The sequence below is a fragment of the Mandrillus leucophaeus genome, unplaced genomic scaffold (assembly GCF_000951045.1).
Source record: "Mandrillus leucophaeus isolate KB7577 unplaced genomic scaffold, Mleu.le_1.0 Scaffold272, whole genome shotgun sequence".
Classification (NCBI taxonomy): domain Eukaryota; kingdom Metazoa; phylum Chordata; class Mammalia; order Primates; family Cercopithecidae; genus Mandrillus; species Mandrillus leucophaeus.
The window spans coordinates 226,877-245,563 of NW_012102832.1; the positions used below are offsets into that span (position 1 = coordinate 226,877).

Here is an 18,687-nt window from a genome sequence, read left to right on the forward strand (position 1 = left end):
ACACACACACACACACACAGAGAAAAAAGAAAAAAAAAATCAAAGACAGCACAGATACTACAGTAAGATAAAAGATGTCAAAGAAGGAAAGCAATGCTAGAAAACAGCTAATAATGCTGTAGGAAAAGCCATAGATATCAAACACTAAGAGGACAATTTTAAGAAAGGTACACAGTTTACAGGCAATTCAGGTATCAAAATGTGTCGTGTGTTTCAGTGTGTGTGTGTGTATAACTGTATATAATCACTCCCCACTCCGTACCCTTAATTCCCTCCTTTCTGTAGGCTAAATATAAAATAAAAATTCTATTTTTATTAGATTGTGAATTATTATTTATTAGTTGTGAATACAATCATGGCCAAGGGCACCTAGCCTCAAATAATCACCCCACATAATAAAACACAGCTTTGTCAGAATGCCTAATTTAAGAATAATACTATTTTAGAGAAGAAAAACCCATACCTCAAACTGTGTTACAGCAGCATAGCGCACCTCTCCAGAAGGGGTAGTATATTTACTTCTATAGAAACCTTTCATTTTGTCATTCAGCTCTCCAACAAAATCTATCTTTAAGGTTCCTGTACCTGTGATTGAAGATAAATAAAACACACTTTTATGGAGATGTTAAACACAGTTATCAAAAATATATCCTCAAGACACTATATTCAGTTAGCTATTTACAATGTTCAAATCATTCCTTCTTTTTCAAATATTCCTCCTGGCAATGGAGAGAATACAGTACTTACTAAAGTAAAAGGCAGACTAATCCTAAAATAACTCTTGAAAGTCATGTTTAGGGTTACTGCCTAGAAAGTTATTAACTTAGCCTGAAACTACCAATATGTGAAAATAAGAACAAAAAAGGAAGCAAACATTTATTTTTAAATGCCTGACATGTGCTATTGTGCATAGTGCTTTTAAAATATATATAATTACTTATAAACCTGGAAGTAGATATTGTCCCCATTTTTTCAGATGAGGAAACTGAGGCTGAGAAGCTAAATAACTTGCCCAAATGTCATACAATTAGTAAGTAATGAGAATGGGATAAAATGTTTAAGTCCAGAATTCATGCTGTCTGCCAATTATACATGTGAATTGGTCCTTTTACACAACTTCATGCATAGAAAGAGAAATGTAGCCAATTACTCTATCATCAAGATAAGACACTAAATGTTTACTCCAAATGGAACACTGATTCCATAATTTTGTAAGGAGCTATAGGGAAGACTAATGATCTGATGAGCAACAGGGCATAAAACAAATTCTTACAAGTCACCTCAATCATTTGAAATCTGACAAAGAAATACATTTAATTAATAAATTATTAAATGCAAATAAAAATACAACTTAAATATGTATTCTATTGTTGTATAAGAGCAAAAATAATTTAGACAAAAAATGTGAGCTTTTTTGAGTTTATTAGTTTCTTTTTACAACATAAAAAATTGTAATTATTATCTAGTAATCATCTGCTAAATACAGATGCATGGCAAAACAGTAATCCCATTCTGTGTTTTACAAATCAAGTCACAAAAAAAGTAGAGGAATGTTGACTTTTTAGTTGATCCTTTTAAAGGCCCTACTTATATCAAGACTTAAAGCATGAGAAGTCTAACAAATCAAAGATAGGGCATGACTATAAAGTAATTAACCAATCATACCAAACTTTTATATCCTAATGTTTCAAATTGTCATTTTGGAATGCTGAAGAGCAATAACATTTGACATTGTTCAAAATGTTATGACTTTCTCTTTTTTTTTTTTTTAAGACAGAGGCTCACTCTGTTGCCCAGGCTAGAGTACAGTGATGCAATCTCGGCTCACTGCAGCCTCCGCCTCCTGGGTTCAAGCAATTGTTGTGCCTCAGCCTCCTGAGTAACTAGGACTACAGGCGGGTACCACCATGCCTGGCTAATTTTTGTATTTTTAGTAGAAACAGGGGTTCACCATATTGGCCAGCTGGTCTCAAACTCCTGGCCTCAAGTGATCCGCCCACCTCGGCCTCCCGAAGTGTGGGATTACAGGAATGAGCCACTGTGCCCGGCCCCTCTGACATTCTTTTGAATGATCTCAAAGTCAAATATTCATCTTATAAAATTGAATTTGCTTTTGGAAAGGACCAAAAGTTACAAGGAGTGCAAGTCTACAGAATAAGTGAATGACAAACTACAAATTGTTTCTAGCATGATGCCTCAAACTGGTTCTGAAAGTAATTTAAGTGAAAATTTCAGACTTTTAGAGCAAAGTCATCACCAATGAAAGTACTATATTCTTAATGATTCTGAGAAAAATACAACTCAACTGAAGCTTAATTGAATAGACATTTGTAATGTTTATTTTTTAAAAATCAGATATTTGTGAATATCTAAAGAGGACAATGAATACTTTTTTCTTTAAAGAGAATGACAGGTTACTGGGACAGTATATATGAATATAGTAAAATCACTGATAATTCTAAATGATGCTAAAAATTAAACTATAACGCAAAATTTAAATTAAAAATTTTTAATTTCTATTTTCTTTAGAAATTCACTTAGTTTTTTAAAAAAGCAAATGTATTCACATTAATAAAGTTTGCAAAGAAGTAGTCTAACAGATTATAAAAACCTACTACCTTTAATGGAAACTATATGATGGAATTTTATGTTACAATTCCATAAGTGGAATTGCCCAATCTGTTTCACTAAGTCAATCAACTGTTAAGATGTTTTTTAAAAATAATTCATATTTCATGGTAAATCTACTTGCATTTTTTCCTAGTTGGAACAAAAGTGGATTTAAAACTCATAACTAAATAAGAAAGGCTGCTTACACTTTTACTCGGTTTTAAATCTCCAAGGCCATCAAACCATAACAAGATATTGACAGTGACCACTTCCAAAAAGTGGCATACTAAACAAAATACAAAGTATTGGAAAGAGTTATTACCTGAAATTCAAACAAAACACAAGTTAAAGTATTTAAAAATCATTAATAAATTTAATTAGTGTCACATTATATGATACCAATTACAAAGTATTTACTTACTATTCAAATAGTAGAATTTTAGGGCAAGTAGGAGAAAAAAATGACTTTTTAATAAACTTCATTTATCAAATTTACACCATATTAATGAACTGATTGCCAAATTGTCTAATTTTATACCTACCAACACACAAAATTTACACCACTTCCTCAAATTAGATACCTTATTTCATATCCAATGTGTGAAATATTTATTTGTTTGGGGTTATAAACCTTTTGAAACATACATCAAGCTCATTTATAATGTAAACAACTGAAAAATTGGGACTTCCATCAAAAACCTTAAATGTTTAAAGCTTAGGAGAGTGTAACAATTGTAAAACCTGGAATAAATCTTGAAATACTTTAATAATAAGAAATTTAATGAGCCTACTAAATGCTATAAAAATAAAGAGATTAATTTATACAAAAAGGGAATAAAGGTCTTTGCCTTTGTGTCACTACTTCTTTTTATCTTTTGGAAATGGAGTCTCAGTCTGTCACCCAGGCTAAAGTGCAGTGGTGCGATCTCGGCTCACTGCAACCTTCGGCTCCCAGGTTCAAGCAATTCTCCTGCCTCAGCCTCCTGAGCAGCTGGAACTACAGGCGTGTGCCACCAGGTCTGACTAATTTTTGTTTTTAGTAGAAAAAGGGTTTCGCCATGTATCACCACTTTTTATTACCTTGTTTTTGACTCTTCAAAATGCTGACAACTACCAGTGTTTCTCCATATAAAAGCCATTCTCAGGACCCTTAGCCACTAATTCTAAGGTGGTTAGACCTTACAATAATTATGGTAATTTAATCACTATTCCAGAATGGTGCCAATTTCAGAAAAGTAGGTTTTACTTAGCTGTATAATAGCTTGCATTACTGTTAAATTTGATGACGCTAAACACAAAGGTTATTAATGTCCTCCTAAGATAAGCTCAGTATTTGCTTCAATATCAGATAGATCACTTGTGCAATCTGTCTTGAAAAAGATTAACTTCATTCTTAAAGCAAACCTTGGGAAAATGTGAAAGCCAATGATTTCAAGCAGATATTCAGTAATTCAATATTGTTGGCCAGGCATGATGGTTCACACCTGTAATCCCAGCACTCTGGAAGGCCGAGGCAGGCGGATCACGAGGTCAGGAGATCAAGACCATCATGGCTAATACGGTGAAACCCCGTCTCTACTAAAAATACAAAAATAAAATTAGCCGGGTTTGGTGGCGAGCACCTGTAGTCCCAGCTACTCGGCAGGATGAGACAGGAGAATGGCGTGAACCCAGGAGGCAGAGTTTGCAGTGAGCTGAGATCATGCCACTGCACTCCAGCCTGGGCAACAGAACAAGACACCGTCTCAAAAGAAAAAATAGTAATAGTGACAATAATAATTCAATATTGTCACATCTGCAAGATAATTTTTCTGTTCTAATATTTACATCATTGTTATATTAGCTCGAAATTGTTATACTGGCCAAAAATGTCAAAAATTATGTTAAATTATACTATACTAATGGTCATAACCTTCTCTGACTTGTTTCTGTTATTATTTGAAATAGCTTCACCATTTAGCATGTCTGCTGTAAACAGACCTTATCAAGAATGATGCATCTCTTATATACTACTATAAATGGCCTCCAATATTTACAGTTAAGGGGAAGAGAAGAAAGGTGCAGAACATTATGTATGGCATGGTGATTTCTGTGTTCTTAAAAAGTATAAATGCTTACAAAAGCAGGGTATTGTTTTGAAAGGAAAATTTCATTTCATTCCGTTGAGGAATGGAGATGAGAAAGAAGACAGGGTAGAATGGCAAACAAAATTTCACTGATAGCATTTGAATTTCAAACTATGTAAACGTACTATGTTTTTGAAATATTTAATTTGAAAAATAAAGATAGCACAATGTGGTGGTTAAAAGTGCAGACTTTTGAGTTAAACTGCTTGGGTTTAAATCCCAGCCATGCTACTTACTAGCTATGTTACCTTGGACAAATTATTTAAGTTAATGAAATCATTTTTCTGCCTTAGTTTATCTATAAAATAGAAGTAACAGAATCTGGCTGGCATACTGGCTCATGCCTGTAATCTCAACATTTGGGAGGATAGCAAGATCCTCACTCTGAGGTAGGAGGATCACCTGAGGCCAGGCATTTGAGACCAGCCTAGGCAACATAATGAGACCCTGTCTCTACAAAAAAAATTTAAAAATTAACCAGATGCAGTGTCATGTGCATGCAGTCCTAGCTACACGGGAGGCTGAAGTGGGAGAATCACTTAAGCCCAGGAGTTTGAGGCTGCAGTGAGGCATGACTGCACCACTACACTCTAGCCTGGGTGACAGAGGGACTTTGACACAAAAAAAATCCACCTCAAAAGGTTGTTGAAAGGATTAAATAAATTAATATTTCTGAGGCACTTAAAACAGTACTTGGCACAGATTATGTCTCGTGTGTGTGTGTGTGTAATACATATGTTCTATCATGTTAGAAGTTTCTGTCTACTCTTCCCTGAATTCTAGCAAATAAACTGATTCCTTTTGACAAATATAGAATGTTTAACTTTTTAAACTGAATGAACAATGGTTACCATATTTCCTAATGCTGAACAATTCAATCTATGCTTTTATTTTCTATACTGGCTAGGTTTATATATCTTTTGGGACTATTTTTAAATATCAGTTTTTTAATATTTCTGCCCCTCACTTATTTCATTTGTTTCTGCTCTTAAACCTTTCTTCTGCTTTCTCCAAGTTACCTTTTCTTTTTATGAGTTTAATGATTAGCTAATTAATTTTCAGTCTTTCTTCTTAACTAAATATCCTAACATTTTATCTGCATATGAAACATGTTTATCCCTCATGTTTCATATGTGGTAATTTCATTATTCAGTTCTAAATATTTTCTAATTTCCATAACAAGTCTTCTTTGACTCAATTATTCAGAGGTATAATTTCTCCAAATATATAAGAAGGTATTTTTTTCATTTCTCTTTTTCTATTGACTTCTAATTTTTTCACAGTGTAAACATAGAATATATATAGTCTGTAATTAATATAGATTTAAAACTCTAAAAATTTTTAAATTTCTGCCAGGCGCGGTTGCTCACGCCTGTAATCCCAGCACTTTGGGAGGCTGAGGTGGGTGGATCATGAGGTCAGGAGATTGAGACCATCTTGGCTAACACCGTGAAACCCCATCTCTACTAAAAATTCAAAAAATTAGCTGGGCGTGGTGGCAGGCACCTGTAGTCCCAGCTACTCAGAAGGCTGAGGCAGCAGAATGGTGTGAACCCGGGAGGCGGAGCTTGCAGTGAGCCGAGATCGCGCCACTGCACTCCAGCCTGGGCAACAGAGCGAGACTCCGTCTCAAAAAAAAAAAAAAAAAAAAAATTTAAATTTCTATCAAAGTAATAGTTCATAGTTTAAAATATGTAAGCTCCAGGTCCTGCTCAACACTACCCTACTCCCCACACCCTGCCCTTAGAAGCAACCAATTTCAAACTCTGTGACTTCTAAATGTCTTGCTTACATAGCTATTTTTTTCTATGACAGAGATACTCTTACTCTGTTACCCAGGCTTGAGGGCAGTGGTACAATCACGGCTCACTGCAGCCTTAAACTCCTGGGCAAGCAATCCTCCCACCTCAGCCTCCCAAAGTGTTGGGATTACAGGCATGAGCCACCACACACAGCCTATTTCTTCATTTTTCAACTATAGACATTTTCTCTTTACTCTAGAAAGTCATGCTTTAGCTAACCCATCTCCCACTCCAGTATCTTTTACAAAGAATCAAATTTTCCATGACCTTGCAAATCTGAAAATATCTTTATTGTACTCTGAAATTCAAAGTTGGGCTAGGTATGCAATCTTATGCTGAAAATCAGATTCATTTTGTATTTTGAATGAACAGCTTCATTAGAGTCTAAGTTTCCACTGTTTCTAACGGTAAATCTAGGACTACTCTGATTCCCAAATTGTAAAGGTAGTATGCTACCCACTTCCCTCCTATTGCCCCCTATGCCAGACAGGAACTTTTTGAGAGTTTTACTTTATCCCAAAAGTTCTAGAATTTGAGTCAGTGTGGGACTTTTTACATTTTTTAAGCTAGTCTCAATGTTGTACCTTTGCAAACTGAAGGCTCCTGCTCTATCAGTTCAAGGAAAATTTCTTGTCTTTTTCAAAATTTCTCTTCTGGCCAGGTGCAGTGGCACACGCCTGTAATCCGAGCATTTTGAGAGGCCGAAGTGAGCAGATCACCTAACGTCCGGAATTCGAGATCAGTCTGGCCAACATGGTAAAACCCTAACTCTACTAAAAACACAAAAATCAGCTGTGGTGGTGCGTGCCTGCAATCCCAGCTACCCAGGAGGCTGAGGGAGGAGAATCACCGGAACCCATGAGGCAGAGGTAGCAGTAAGCTAAGATCGTACCACTGCACTCCAGCCTGGGTGACAGAGTGAGACTCTGTTTCAAAAAAAAAAAAAAAAAAAAAATCCTCTTCCCATTTTCTCTGCTTTCTGGTTTACTACATGGATGTTGGTTCTGCTGGACTGGTTCTCAAATCTACTTTTGTGTTTTCTATCTGTTTTTCCTACTGCTTAGAAGTTTCCTCAACTTCATCTTTAAAACTTCTACTGGGTTTTTTATACCTCTTATAATTTACAAGTTTTCCTGCTGTTAATTCTTCCTATCTGATGGCATTCTGTCCTGTCCTTGTTTAATGAACGCAATGCTTTCTCTTAACTCTCTAAGGATAGTAATTAGCTTTGGGTTTTTTTTTTTTTTTTTTAACTTTCTTTAGATTTGTCTTTGCTTCTTCCAACTTCCTTTATTTCTATTATACTTAAAGTTTTGCTTTTTGCCCTATCTTTAATTAGAAACTTTCCTCAAACGTCTGTTAAATGCTACCCCAGGGACTCTGGGCTTGGTATGCTATTTGCTTTGGCCAATGAAATGTGAGTAGACATCAAGTATAACACCATCATATAGAAGTTTTATTTTTTATTTTATTTTTTATAGAGACAACGTCTCACTGTATTGCCCAGGCTGGTCTTGAACTCCTGGGCTCAAGCAATCCTCCCGCCTCAGCCTCCAAAAATGCTGGGATTACAAGCGTAAGTCACCACGCCTGGCCATGCAGAAGTTTTAAATGTGTCTTTGTGGTCTAGCTTTCTCCCCATACCTAAGCCTCTGCCCTCTGCCATGCATGATACAGACAGAGGCTGCTCGCTTACTACGGTCCTGGAAAGACAGTTGGGAGCCAAGTGGAGCCAGCGGAGTTGGTGATATGGCTGCATATGATCAGCAGTCTTCATGGCTCATGTGTAAGAAAGAAAGAAATCTCAGTGGTTATAAGCCACTAAGACTTGTGATCCTATTTGTGGGTTAAATTACACACATAAATTTATATATACATAGGAATATTTCTAGACAGATTTACCAGACAACGGAAGTAGAAGAAATCAGAGAATCTCCCTCCTTTTCATATTATATTCTTCAATAGCTTTTAACACATGTTCATGGCAAAACATTTTTCATTTTGTTTTGTTTTTTGAGACGGAGTCTCGCTCTGTTGCCCAGACTGGAGTGCAGTGGCACAATCTCAGCTTACTGCAAACTCCACCTCTCAGGTTCATGCCATTCTCCTGCCTCAGTCTCCCAAGCAGCTGGGACTACAGGCACCCACCACCACACCTGGCTAACGTTTTGTGTTTTTAGTAGAGACGGGGTTTCACCATGTTAGCCAGGATGGTCTTGATCTCCTGACCTTGTGATTCGCCCACCTTGGCCTCCCAAAGTACTAGGACTACAGGCGTGAGCCACTACGCCCGGCCCATTTATTTTTATAATTATTACACATAAAAGGCCTCCAAGAGCACTAAAAGACTAAACATCTCTGATTTGTTTTTTTCTAAAAGTAATTTTATATTAATTCAATAGATTCTCAGTAGGAAAATTCTGAAAATCAGATAAAAGACATAAATAAGAATAAAAATCACCAATTATGTCAATACTCAGACACAACCCAGACATAATTATCATTTTATTTGTGCCATTTAGAGACATGATTCATCACCTTAAATATGTAATTTTATATTCTGCTTTTCAATTTTACATTATAATAAGCACTTTACAGTGTTAAGAATTCACAAACCTCACTTTTAATTGCTAAGTATGTTTCACTATACAGATATGTCATTCCTGGCTTAATCACTTCCTTAGTGTTGAACAAATATATTAATTATAATTTTTTACTACCATAAGTAATATCTCAGACACTTCTGGGCATAAAGTATTTTCTGTATTTATGACTTTTCCTTGGGATATATATATTCCTATTAGCAGAATTGCTGGGTCAAAAGACGTGAGCATATTTAGGCTCTGGATATATTGCCAGGACACCTTTCAAAAAAATTACATGGATTTATACTCCCCTCAGCAATATCAAGGCAGCCATATCATTGGGAATTTTTAAAATTTCAGCTCACATGAGAAGCAAAAATTTCTCATTACTAGGAGGCTCAATATCTTTTCACATGTTTATTAGTCATTTACATTTTTTTCTTTTGAATTATCTTTTCCTTTTCATTTGCTCATTCATCAAAGTCTTAGTACTTCACCAACTGATTTGTATATAATTTCTTCCACATACACTAAGCTCAGAAAGTCTATTTCTTTGTGCTTTTATACCTAACAATAGTAACATATCAACGTATCTTTCTTTCTGTGCACTCTGTAACATAATACCTATCTGATCTCTGGTTGTACATTAAAATTATCTGTGACCATGCACTTCGGGGATTTGGATTCAATTAGTAGAAGATGGGGAGCTAGGTAAAGGTATTTTGTTTGTTTATTTTAGACAGAGTCACACTCTATCACCCAGGCTGGAGTGCAGCGGCACGATCTCGGTTCACTGCAACCTCCACCTGCTGGGTTCTGGCGATTTTCCTGCCTCAGCCTTCCGAGTAGCTGGGATTATAAGGATGCACCACCACACCGGGTAATTTTTGTATTTTTTGGTAGAGACGAGGTTTTGCCATGTTGGCCAGGCTGGTCTCTAACTCCTGGCCTCAAGTGATCTGCCCACCTTCACCTCCCAAAGCGCTGGGATTGCAGGTGTGAGCCACCACGCCTGGCCTAGGTAAAGGTATTTTTAAAAAGGTAAAACTGAAAAACAATCCATTACATTCTAGAGTAGAATGATCTTTAGTTTTTGTCCTGTTTTTCTCGGCTTGTTTGTTTAAAGAGAATATAGACTGACAGGAGGTGGAAACCTTGCTTTTCATAGCCCAACTTCCGTAGAAGGAAATGCTGGTGGCCCAAAAGTTGCAATAAAACTCTTTAAAAAGCTCTTAATATGGCTGGGCGCGGTGGCTTACGCCTGTAATCCCAGCACTTTGGGAGGCCAGGGCGGGCAGACTGCTTGAGATCAGGAGTTCAAGACCAGCTTGGCCAACATGGTGAAACCTTGTCTCTACTAAAAGTACAAAAAAATCAGCCAGTGTGGTGGCAGGCGCCTGTAATCCCAGCTACTCAGGAGGCTGAGGCAGGAGAATTGCTCAAACATGGAAGGTGGAGGTTGTAGTGAGTCAAGATCATGCCACTACACTCCAGCCTGGGCAACAGAGTGAGACTCTGTCAAAAAAAAAACACAGCTCTTAATACTTTATCTGTTAATAACAATGAGGGAAAAAATGGCATGCAATAAATTTCTCTGGAAGAAGTCAGATGTCACTGTATTCATCACGAGATTTTACAAAAGCCATGTCTCTCACCTGTTTGCAGAGTACTAGGGAAAGACAAGGTGACTTTTTCATCCTCATTCTGATAGTTAAATCCTGTAGCATGTATTTCTGGAATAAGAAAAAAAAAATTACTTCACAATTCTGACTGGCCTGACAAGAAGAAATCAAGACTGCAACATTTTCAAAAGCAAATTCTCTACAAAGACTAAATATTCTTAATTTGGTGAATTAAGTTCCTATTAGCAAGAGTTTCATTTCAAATTAGCCTATTCTAGGCTACATTACCTACATTAAATATGCTCCTTAAAAATAACTACAAATTCTTTATAAATTCACAAAACGTCAGTGATGTACAAGAAACAAGGCTTTATAAATGTGATGCTTTTCTATCAGATTCCTGTGTGACTATAATATTGTGATATTGCCATCTTACTCATGAACATTTGAGACGTGGCAACTTGTCAAGATTTCAGTGTTAAAGATACATCAAGAAAAAGTCTGTTCCCCTAAAGATAAGTAGCAATTCAAACTAAGATATAAATCATACCCACTTCTGGTAAAATTCTTTGTTGTGGCTGGGCGCGGTGGCTCACACCTGTAATCCCAGCACTTTGGGAGGCCAAGTCAGGCAGGTCACCTGGGGTCAGGAGTTCAAGACCAGCCTGACCAACACAGAGAAACCCCGTCTCTACTAAAAAATACAAAACTAGCCAGCTGTGGTGGTGCATGCCTGTAATCCCAGCTACTTGGGAGGCTGAGGCAGGAGAATCACTTGAACCCAGGAGGCAGAGGTTGCAGTGGGCCAAGATTGCATCATTGTACTCCAGCTTAAACAACAGCAGCCAAACTCTGCCTCAAAAAACATATATATTATTCGTTGTTACATGAAAACAGGTGTGCAAATTGAATTAAGGCTTTGACTTACTTTCTGCCAGGAATGAGAAGAGACTGCTTATTTGACTGATACTTTAGGATGCTTGGACATGTTAGGGAAATAACCAAAGAGACCAACTTCCAACTATGTCCTATACCCATTCCAAATGAAAAGCTGGCCAATCAGGCCAGAAACGATGGCTCACACCTATAATCCCAGCATTTTGGGAGGCCAAGGAGTATGGATCACCTGAGGTCAGGAGTTCGAGAACAGCCTGGTCAACATGGCAAAACCCCATTTTTACTAAAAATACAAAACTTAGCCAGGTATGGTGGCAAACGCCTGTAGTCCCAGCTATGCGGGAGGCTAAGGCATGGTAATTTAGAATCACTTGAACCCAGGAGGCAGAGGGTGCAGTGAGCCAAGATTGTGCCGCTGCACTCCAGCCTGGGTGACAGAGCAAGACTCTGTCTCAAAAAAAGAAAAAAAAAAAGTATAAGGGAGGATGTAGAAAAGCTGGAGCATATATTGCTAGTGGGAATGTAAAATGGTGCAGCCACTTTTGGAAAACAGTTTGGCAATTCCTCAAAAAGTTAAATATAGAGGTATCATGTAATACAGCAATCCCATTCCTAAGTATATATCCAAGAGAAATGAAAACACATGTCCACATAATGTTTGTATACAAATGTTCATAATAGCATTATTTATAATAGCCCCACAATTAAAACAACTCAAATGTCCATCAACTGATGGAATAGATAAAATGTGGTATATCCATACAACTGAATGTTATTTGACAATAAAAAGAAATGAAATAGCTGACACATGCTACAACATGAATAACCTTGAAAACATTATACTAAGAAACCAGCCACATATTTGTCCGTAACAAGGCAATCTATGGAGGCTGAAAGTAGATTCATGGTTGCCTAGGGCTAGGTGACAGAGGGGAAATAGGGAGGGTACTTTCTTTCTGGAGAGTAAAGAAAGTGTTCTAAAATTGATTCTGATGACGGCTATATAACTCTGTAAATCGACTAAAAATTACTGAATTGTATGCTTTAAATATTAATAGATTACATGTATGGTATGTGAATTATACATCGATAAAGCTATCATTGAGGCAGGGAGAAGGGAAAGTATTACAGAAAGACAAGGGAGGGGAGGTGGGCATGAGTACCTTATCAGTCACAGGATGATATGGGTAACAATGATTCAGATTACGTAACGTATTACAGGCAAGATGCCCATAATTCTTCCTTTCTTTTATCAATCACCCAAATATAGGATTTCAAATGTTTCTATTGTCACTATGGTTCACACATTTTTATAAAGCCAAAATCTCTACAAAACCAATTAAGAAACTATAATTTCAGATTTTAAAAGGCCTTTAATAAATCCTCGAATCAAATCTTCCTCATTTTATAGTGAAGAAAATGAGACGTATAAAGTTAATGGTTTGTCAAATGTTAACTAGCTAGACTACAACTCAGTTTCCTTACTTCTATTGCCAAAATTATTTCTACAGTCATAAGCTAGCTCCTAAATTTGTTCGGTTTTGTTTTGTTTTTTTGAGACAGGATCTCACTTTGGTTGCCCAGGCTGGAGTACAGTGGCGCTATCTCAACTCACTGCAGCCTTTCCCATCAGGTTCGGGAGATTCTCCCACCTCAGCCTGCAGGGTAGCTGGGACTACAGGCGTGGGGTGCCACTAGGCCCATCTAATTTTTTGTGTTTTTAGTAGACACAGGGTTTCACCATGTTGCCCAGCCTGGTCTCAAATTCCTGGACTCAAGCAATCTACCCACCTCAGCCTCCCAAAGTGCTGGAATTACAGGGGTGAGCCACAGTGCCTGGTCCAGCTCCTAAATTTGAATAGAAATCAAATTTGACAAGAATCACTTCAATGCTTAAGAATGGTCCTTTCTGGGCTGGGTGCGGTGGCTCACGCCTGTAATCCCAGCACTTTGGGAGGCCGAGGTGGGTGGACCATGCATGCCTGGTGGTGCATGCCTGTTAGCTACTTGGGAGGCTGAGGCAGGAGAATCGCTTGAACCTGGGAGGCGGAGGTTGCAGTGAGCCGAGACTGCGCCACTGCACTCCAGCCTGGGAGACAGAGTGAGACTCCGCATCAAAAAAAAAAAAAAAAAGAAAGAAAGAAAGAAAAATACCTACAGCTGTTGAATAAAAAGGTAAACAACCCAATTTAAAAATGGCAAGACTAGGCCGGGCGCGGTGGCTCAAGCCTGTAATCCCAGCACTTTGGGAGGCCGAGACGGGCGGATCACGAGGTCAGGAGATCGAGACCATCCTGGCTAACACGGTGAAACTCCGTCTCTACTAAAAAATACAAAAAACTAGCCGGGCGCGGTGACGGGCGCCTGTAGTCCCAGCTACTCGGGAGGCTGAGGCAGGAGAATGGCGTGAACCCGGGAGGCGGAGCTTGCAGTGAGCTGAGATCCGGCCACTGCACTCCAGCCTGGGCGGCAGAGCGAGACTCCGTCTCAAAAAATAAAATAAAATAAAATAAAATAAAAATAAAAATAAAAATGGCAAGACTTAAACTTCACAAATGAAAATATATAAATGGCCAAAAAAAAAAAGCACATAAAAAAAGTGTTCAACATTATTAGTCATTAAGGAAAGGCAAATTAAAATCAAAATGACATATCACTACACATCCACTATTAAATGACTGACAATAAAAATGTTGTCCAGGGCCAGGCATGGTGGCTCTTGCCTGAAATCCCATCACTTTGGGAGGCCAAGGCAGGAGGATCGCTTGAGCCTAGGAGTTCAAAACCAGCCAGGGCAACACAGGAAAAATAAAAAAAAAATTAGTCAGACATAGTGGCACAAACCTATGATCGCAGCTACTCCAAAGGCAGAGACAAGAGCATTGCTGAAGCCTACGAGTTTGAAGCTAGAGTGAGCCATGATCATGCCACTGCACTCCCATCTAGGTGACAGAGTGAGACCCTGTCTCAAAAGAGAAAAAAAAAAATGTGCAGGGTGTAGCACAATAACTAGAAGTCATGCTGCTGGTGCCTCTTTTACGATTCAAAGACCGCAAACATTTTCCAACCCCAGGGTTTCTGAATCTGCTTGCAAAGTCTTTCTCCAGATATCTAAACACTTTATGTCATTCAGGCCTCTGCTTAAATCACCTTTTTTTTTTTTTTTTTTTGCAGACAGGGTCTCACTCTGTTGCCCAACCTGGAGTACAGTGGTACCATCTCAGCTCACTGCAACCTTGACCTCTCAGGTTCAAGTGTTCCTATCAACCCAGTCTCCCAAATAGCTGGGACTACAGGCTCCCACCACCACACCCGACTAATTTTTTTATAGACATGGGGTTTCACCATGTTGCCCAGGCTGGCCTCAAACTCCCGAGCTCAAGCGATCCTCCTGCCTCAGCCTCCCAAAGTGCAGGGATTACAGGCATGAACCACCACACAAAGCCTCAAATCACTTTTTTTTTTTTTTGAGATGGAGTCTCGCTACATTGCCCAGGCTGGCATGTAGTGGCATGATCTCGGCTCACTGCAACCTCCGCCTCCCAGGTTCAAGCGCTTCTGCCTCAGTCTCCCAAGTACCTGGGACTACAGGCGCACACCACCACGCCTGGCTAATTTTTGTATTTTTAGTAGAGACAGGGTTTCAGCACATTGGCCAGGACGGTCTTGGTCTCTTGACTTCATAATCTGCCCGCCTCGGCCTCCCAAAGTGCTGGGATTACAGGCGTGAGCCACTGCACCCGGCCTCAAATCACTTATTTAAAGATCTGTTCTATCAACTTGAAGAACAATCCTCACTCTATACCCTCTTGTGATTTTACAGCACTTATCACTACTTTATATCACATATTTGCTTGTTGCCTATCTTCTTAAATATCAGAAATGTTGATGCTTGGTTTTGTTCACAGCTCTACTTCCAATGCCAGCGGTTTCTGGCACATAGTGTGTGTTCTGTAAATATCTGTAGAATGAATGAATCATTCAAAAGCAACAGACTAAGTAATTATGTCATGGAGATCATTAATGTTACTCATATGAAATATATTAATGAAAAATCACATCTACTAATGTTATGTGAATAGAGACATGGCTAGGGATAAAATTTCCAGTCACAACATAATATATGGGTTCGAATAAGGATCTATCTCAAACACCTTAGAAGATAATAATTGCTCTGGAACTGTTAGATTGTCAAAGAGTAGAAACCCATAAATATTGAAGATGCATATGAGAAGTCTGACGAGGTTTCACTGGAGAAAAAAGTATTTCTAAATTAATGTTTACATTAATACTAATATGCAATTAGTATATATATTATAGTAATACATAATACTGATGATAAATGAATATTCACTAATAACTAATATAGTTTGCAATATATTCATATTTGGAAATGTATACATATGTAAATTAAGCATTGTAAATAGACACTTTATATAGTGTATCAGTACAACTTAAACTTGATCAAAAACTTTTTAAAATGTAATATGACAGAATCTTATAAGGTATACATGATTATTCAATTAACTAAGCCTCTGTTTCCACACCTATAAAATTAAAATCATATCATTACCTAATTCTTTCTTTTTAAAATTGAGATAAAGGTCTCACTATGTTGTGCAGGCTGGTCTCAAACTCCTGGGCTCAAGCACTGGCAATCCTCCTACCTCAGTCTCCTGAGTAGCTGAGATTATAGGAGTATACCATTGTGCCTGGCACCTGCTTCTTAATTAAAGATTGGGGGCCAGGCACGGTGGCTCACACTTGTAATCCCAGCACTTTGGGAGACCGAGGTGGGAGGATCACTTGAGGTCAGGAGTTCGAGTCCAGTCTGGCCAACATGGTAAAACTAAACATACGAAAATTAGCAGGGCACAGTGGTGTGCGCCTGATCCCAACTGCTTGGTTGGCTGAGGCAGAAGAATCGCTTGAACCTGGGAGGCAGACGCTGCAGTGAGCTGAGATCGCACCACTGCACTCAGTCTGGGCAACAGAGTGAGACTCCGTCTCAAAGAAAAAAAAAAATTATATATATACTCTTATGTAAAACACACAGCACAGTTTCTGGTTATTGTTAAGAAACACTTTTCAGGGCCGGGCGCAGTGGCTCACGCCTGTAATCCCAGCACTTTGGGAGGGCGAGGCGGGTGGATCACAAGGTCAAGAAATCGAGACCATCCTGGCCAACATGGTGAAACCCCGTGTCTACTGAAAATACAAAAAATTAGCTGGGTGTGGTGGCACGTGCCTGTAGTCCCAGCTACTCGGGAGCCTGAGGCAGGAGAATGGCATGAACCCGGGAGGCAGAGCTTGCAGTGAGCCGAGATCGCGCCACTGCACTCCAGCCTGGGCGACAGAGCGGGACTCCGTCTCAAAAAAAAAAAAAAAAAAAAAAAAATGGTATTATAAAATGACCATAAGCAAAATCAAAAGAAGAATTAAATACTGGGGAAAAAAATGCTCCAACTCATGATGGAAGGTTAATTTCACTCACATATAAAGACGTCATTTTAAAAAATCAGTAACAACACTTCAATTAAAAATGGACAAATATGAATAAATTACAGAAAAAGGAAATACAAACGGTTTTTAAAATATAATGAAAAGACTTTTTTTTACAATTAACTAATTTTTTTTTACAATTAACTAAAGTTGGTATTTCATTAGGACGATTTAGCAGATGAAAAGGGTTTAAGTTTAAAACACCATTACTTCTTCCTTATTACATTTCACTTTTTAAGGTTAGCCCTCTAGAAACACATACATATACATACACACACATACACTCTGCATCAAAAAAGCCTTCCTACATTAATACTTGAGCATGATAACCTTACAATGAAAGGTAAATCATTAGTTGAATCTTGTGGAGAAAAATCAAATTGCTTCTCCTCTGCTCTTACACCACAATCATCAACACAGTAGACTTCTGTGACCAAATGTGTGGGGATTTCTCCCCACCAACAAGCAAGCAATCAGTTCTGCAGCAGATACCACCAGATGAGCACCTTCTAATCCAATTCAATGTTAATGCTATCTACCTGGAAATAGCATTAGATCCCACAGGCTGAGAGAGGGCTCAGTCCCACAAGACTGCCCCCACTTCAGACACTAGTTGTAAGGCCAGGCCTCATCCAGAACTTCTCACCAACCAGCTTCAAGTCAGTGTTCCCATGATCCCCTTCTTAGGTTTGATTAATTTGCTAAAGCAGTGCCCAGAACTCAGGAAAACACGTGTACTAGTTTATTATAAAGAATAGTACAAAGAATGCAGATGAAGAGGTGCACAGAACAAGGCATGTGGGAAGGGGTGCAGAGCCCTCATACCCTCCCTGGGTGCACCACTCTCTAGGCCCCTTCGTGTGTTCAGCTATCCAGAAGCTCTCTGTACCCTGTCCAGGACTTCACTGGACAGTCACGACCGAAGCACGGACAACCATGTAGAAATATGATTGGACAAAAGTAGGATCTAATGCTAACAGACTGAGTGGGGAAACCCAGCAAGGCCTCTTTGTTCAGATTCTTCTTGGCCTCTCTGTGCAACATTCTTTCCTCCCAAGTATGGGACAGGACCCCTTCTGAAATGGGGGTCTTATGACCTCCAATCAGACAAGGTAGGTCATATCATTTCTTTGTGGTCAGCTCCAAGACAGAATGTTGGGGGATGATTAGAGTATATTTTTAGTTTATATGGCCTGCTTGGGGAGAAAAAGGAGCAGGCAAAAAGGCAGGCAAGAAAAGGTCAGAGAGAGATTGCTTTCTGAAGCCTGCTTCTGAGGTCTAAAGTGCCTCAACATTATTACAAAAGACCGTCTTTCACTTTTATTGTTCTGAAGTTGTTCCGAAGCCACTTCAAAAACCAAGAATAAAAGGCCGAATATTTCAGTAAAATATGTTTATTGTTTTAGTCACGTAGGAAATAACAGGGACTATGGGTGTTCTATGACAGAAACTGGACAAAAACCAACATATATATCATAATATCATAACTACCCCCAACCTTTTTTTTTTTTTTTTTTTTTTTTGAGATGGAGTCTCGCTACAT

At 38.5% G+C, this 18,687-nt stretch overlaps 1 protein-coding gene across 1 annotated transcript in view; it reads right to left on the reverse strand.

Moving 5' to 3' along the window:
• The window catches only part of LOC105542973 (puromycin-sensitive aminopeptidase), a 122,511-nt gene that overhangs the window by 51,339 nt on the left and 52,485 nt on the right, over positions 1-18,687 (reverse strand). The window contains exons 3-4 of the mRNA XM_011984696.1: positions 10,779-10,856; positions 464-585 (exon numbers count right to left, since the gene is read on the reverse strand). Of these exons, the coding sequence (XP_011840086.1) occupies positions 464-585; positions 10,779-10,856 (200 nt within the window). The remainder of the gene's footprint in view (positions 1-463; positions 586-10,778; positions 10,857-18,687) is intronic.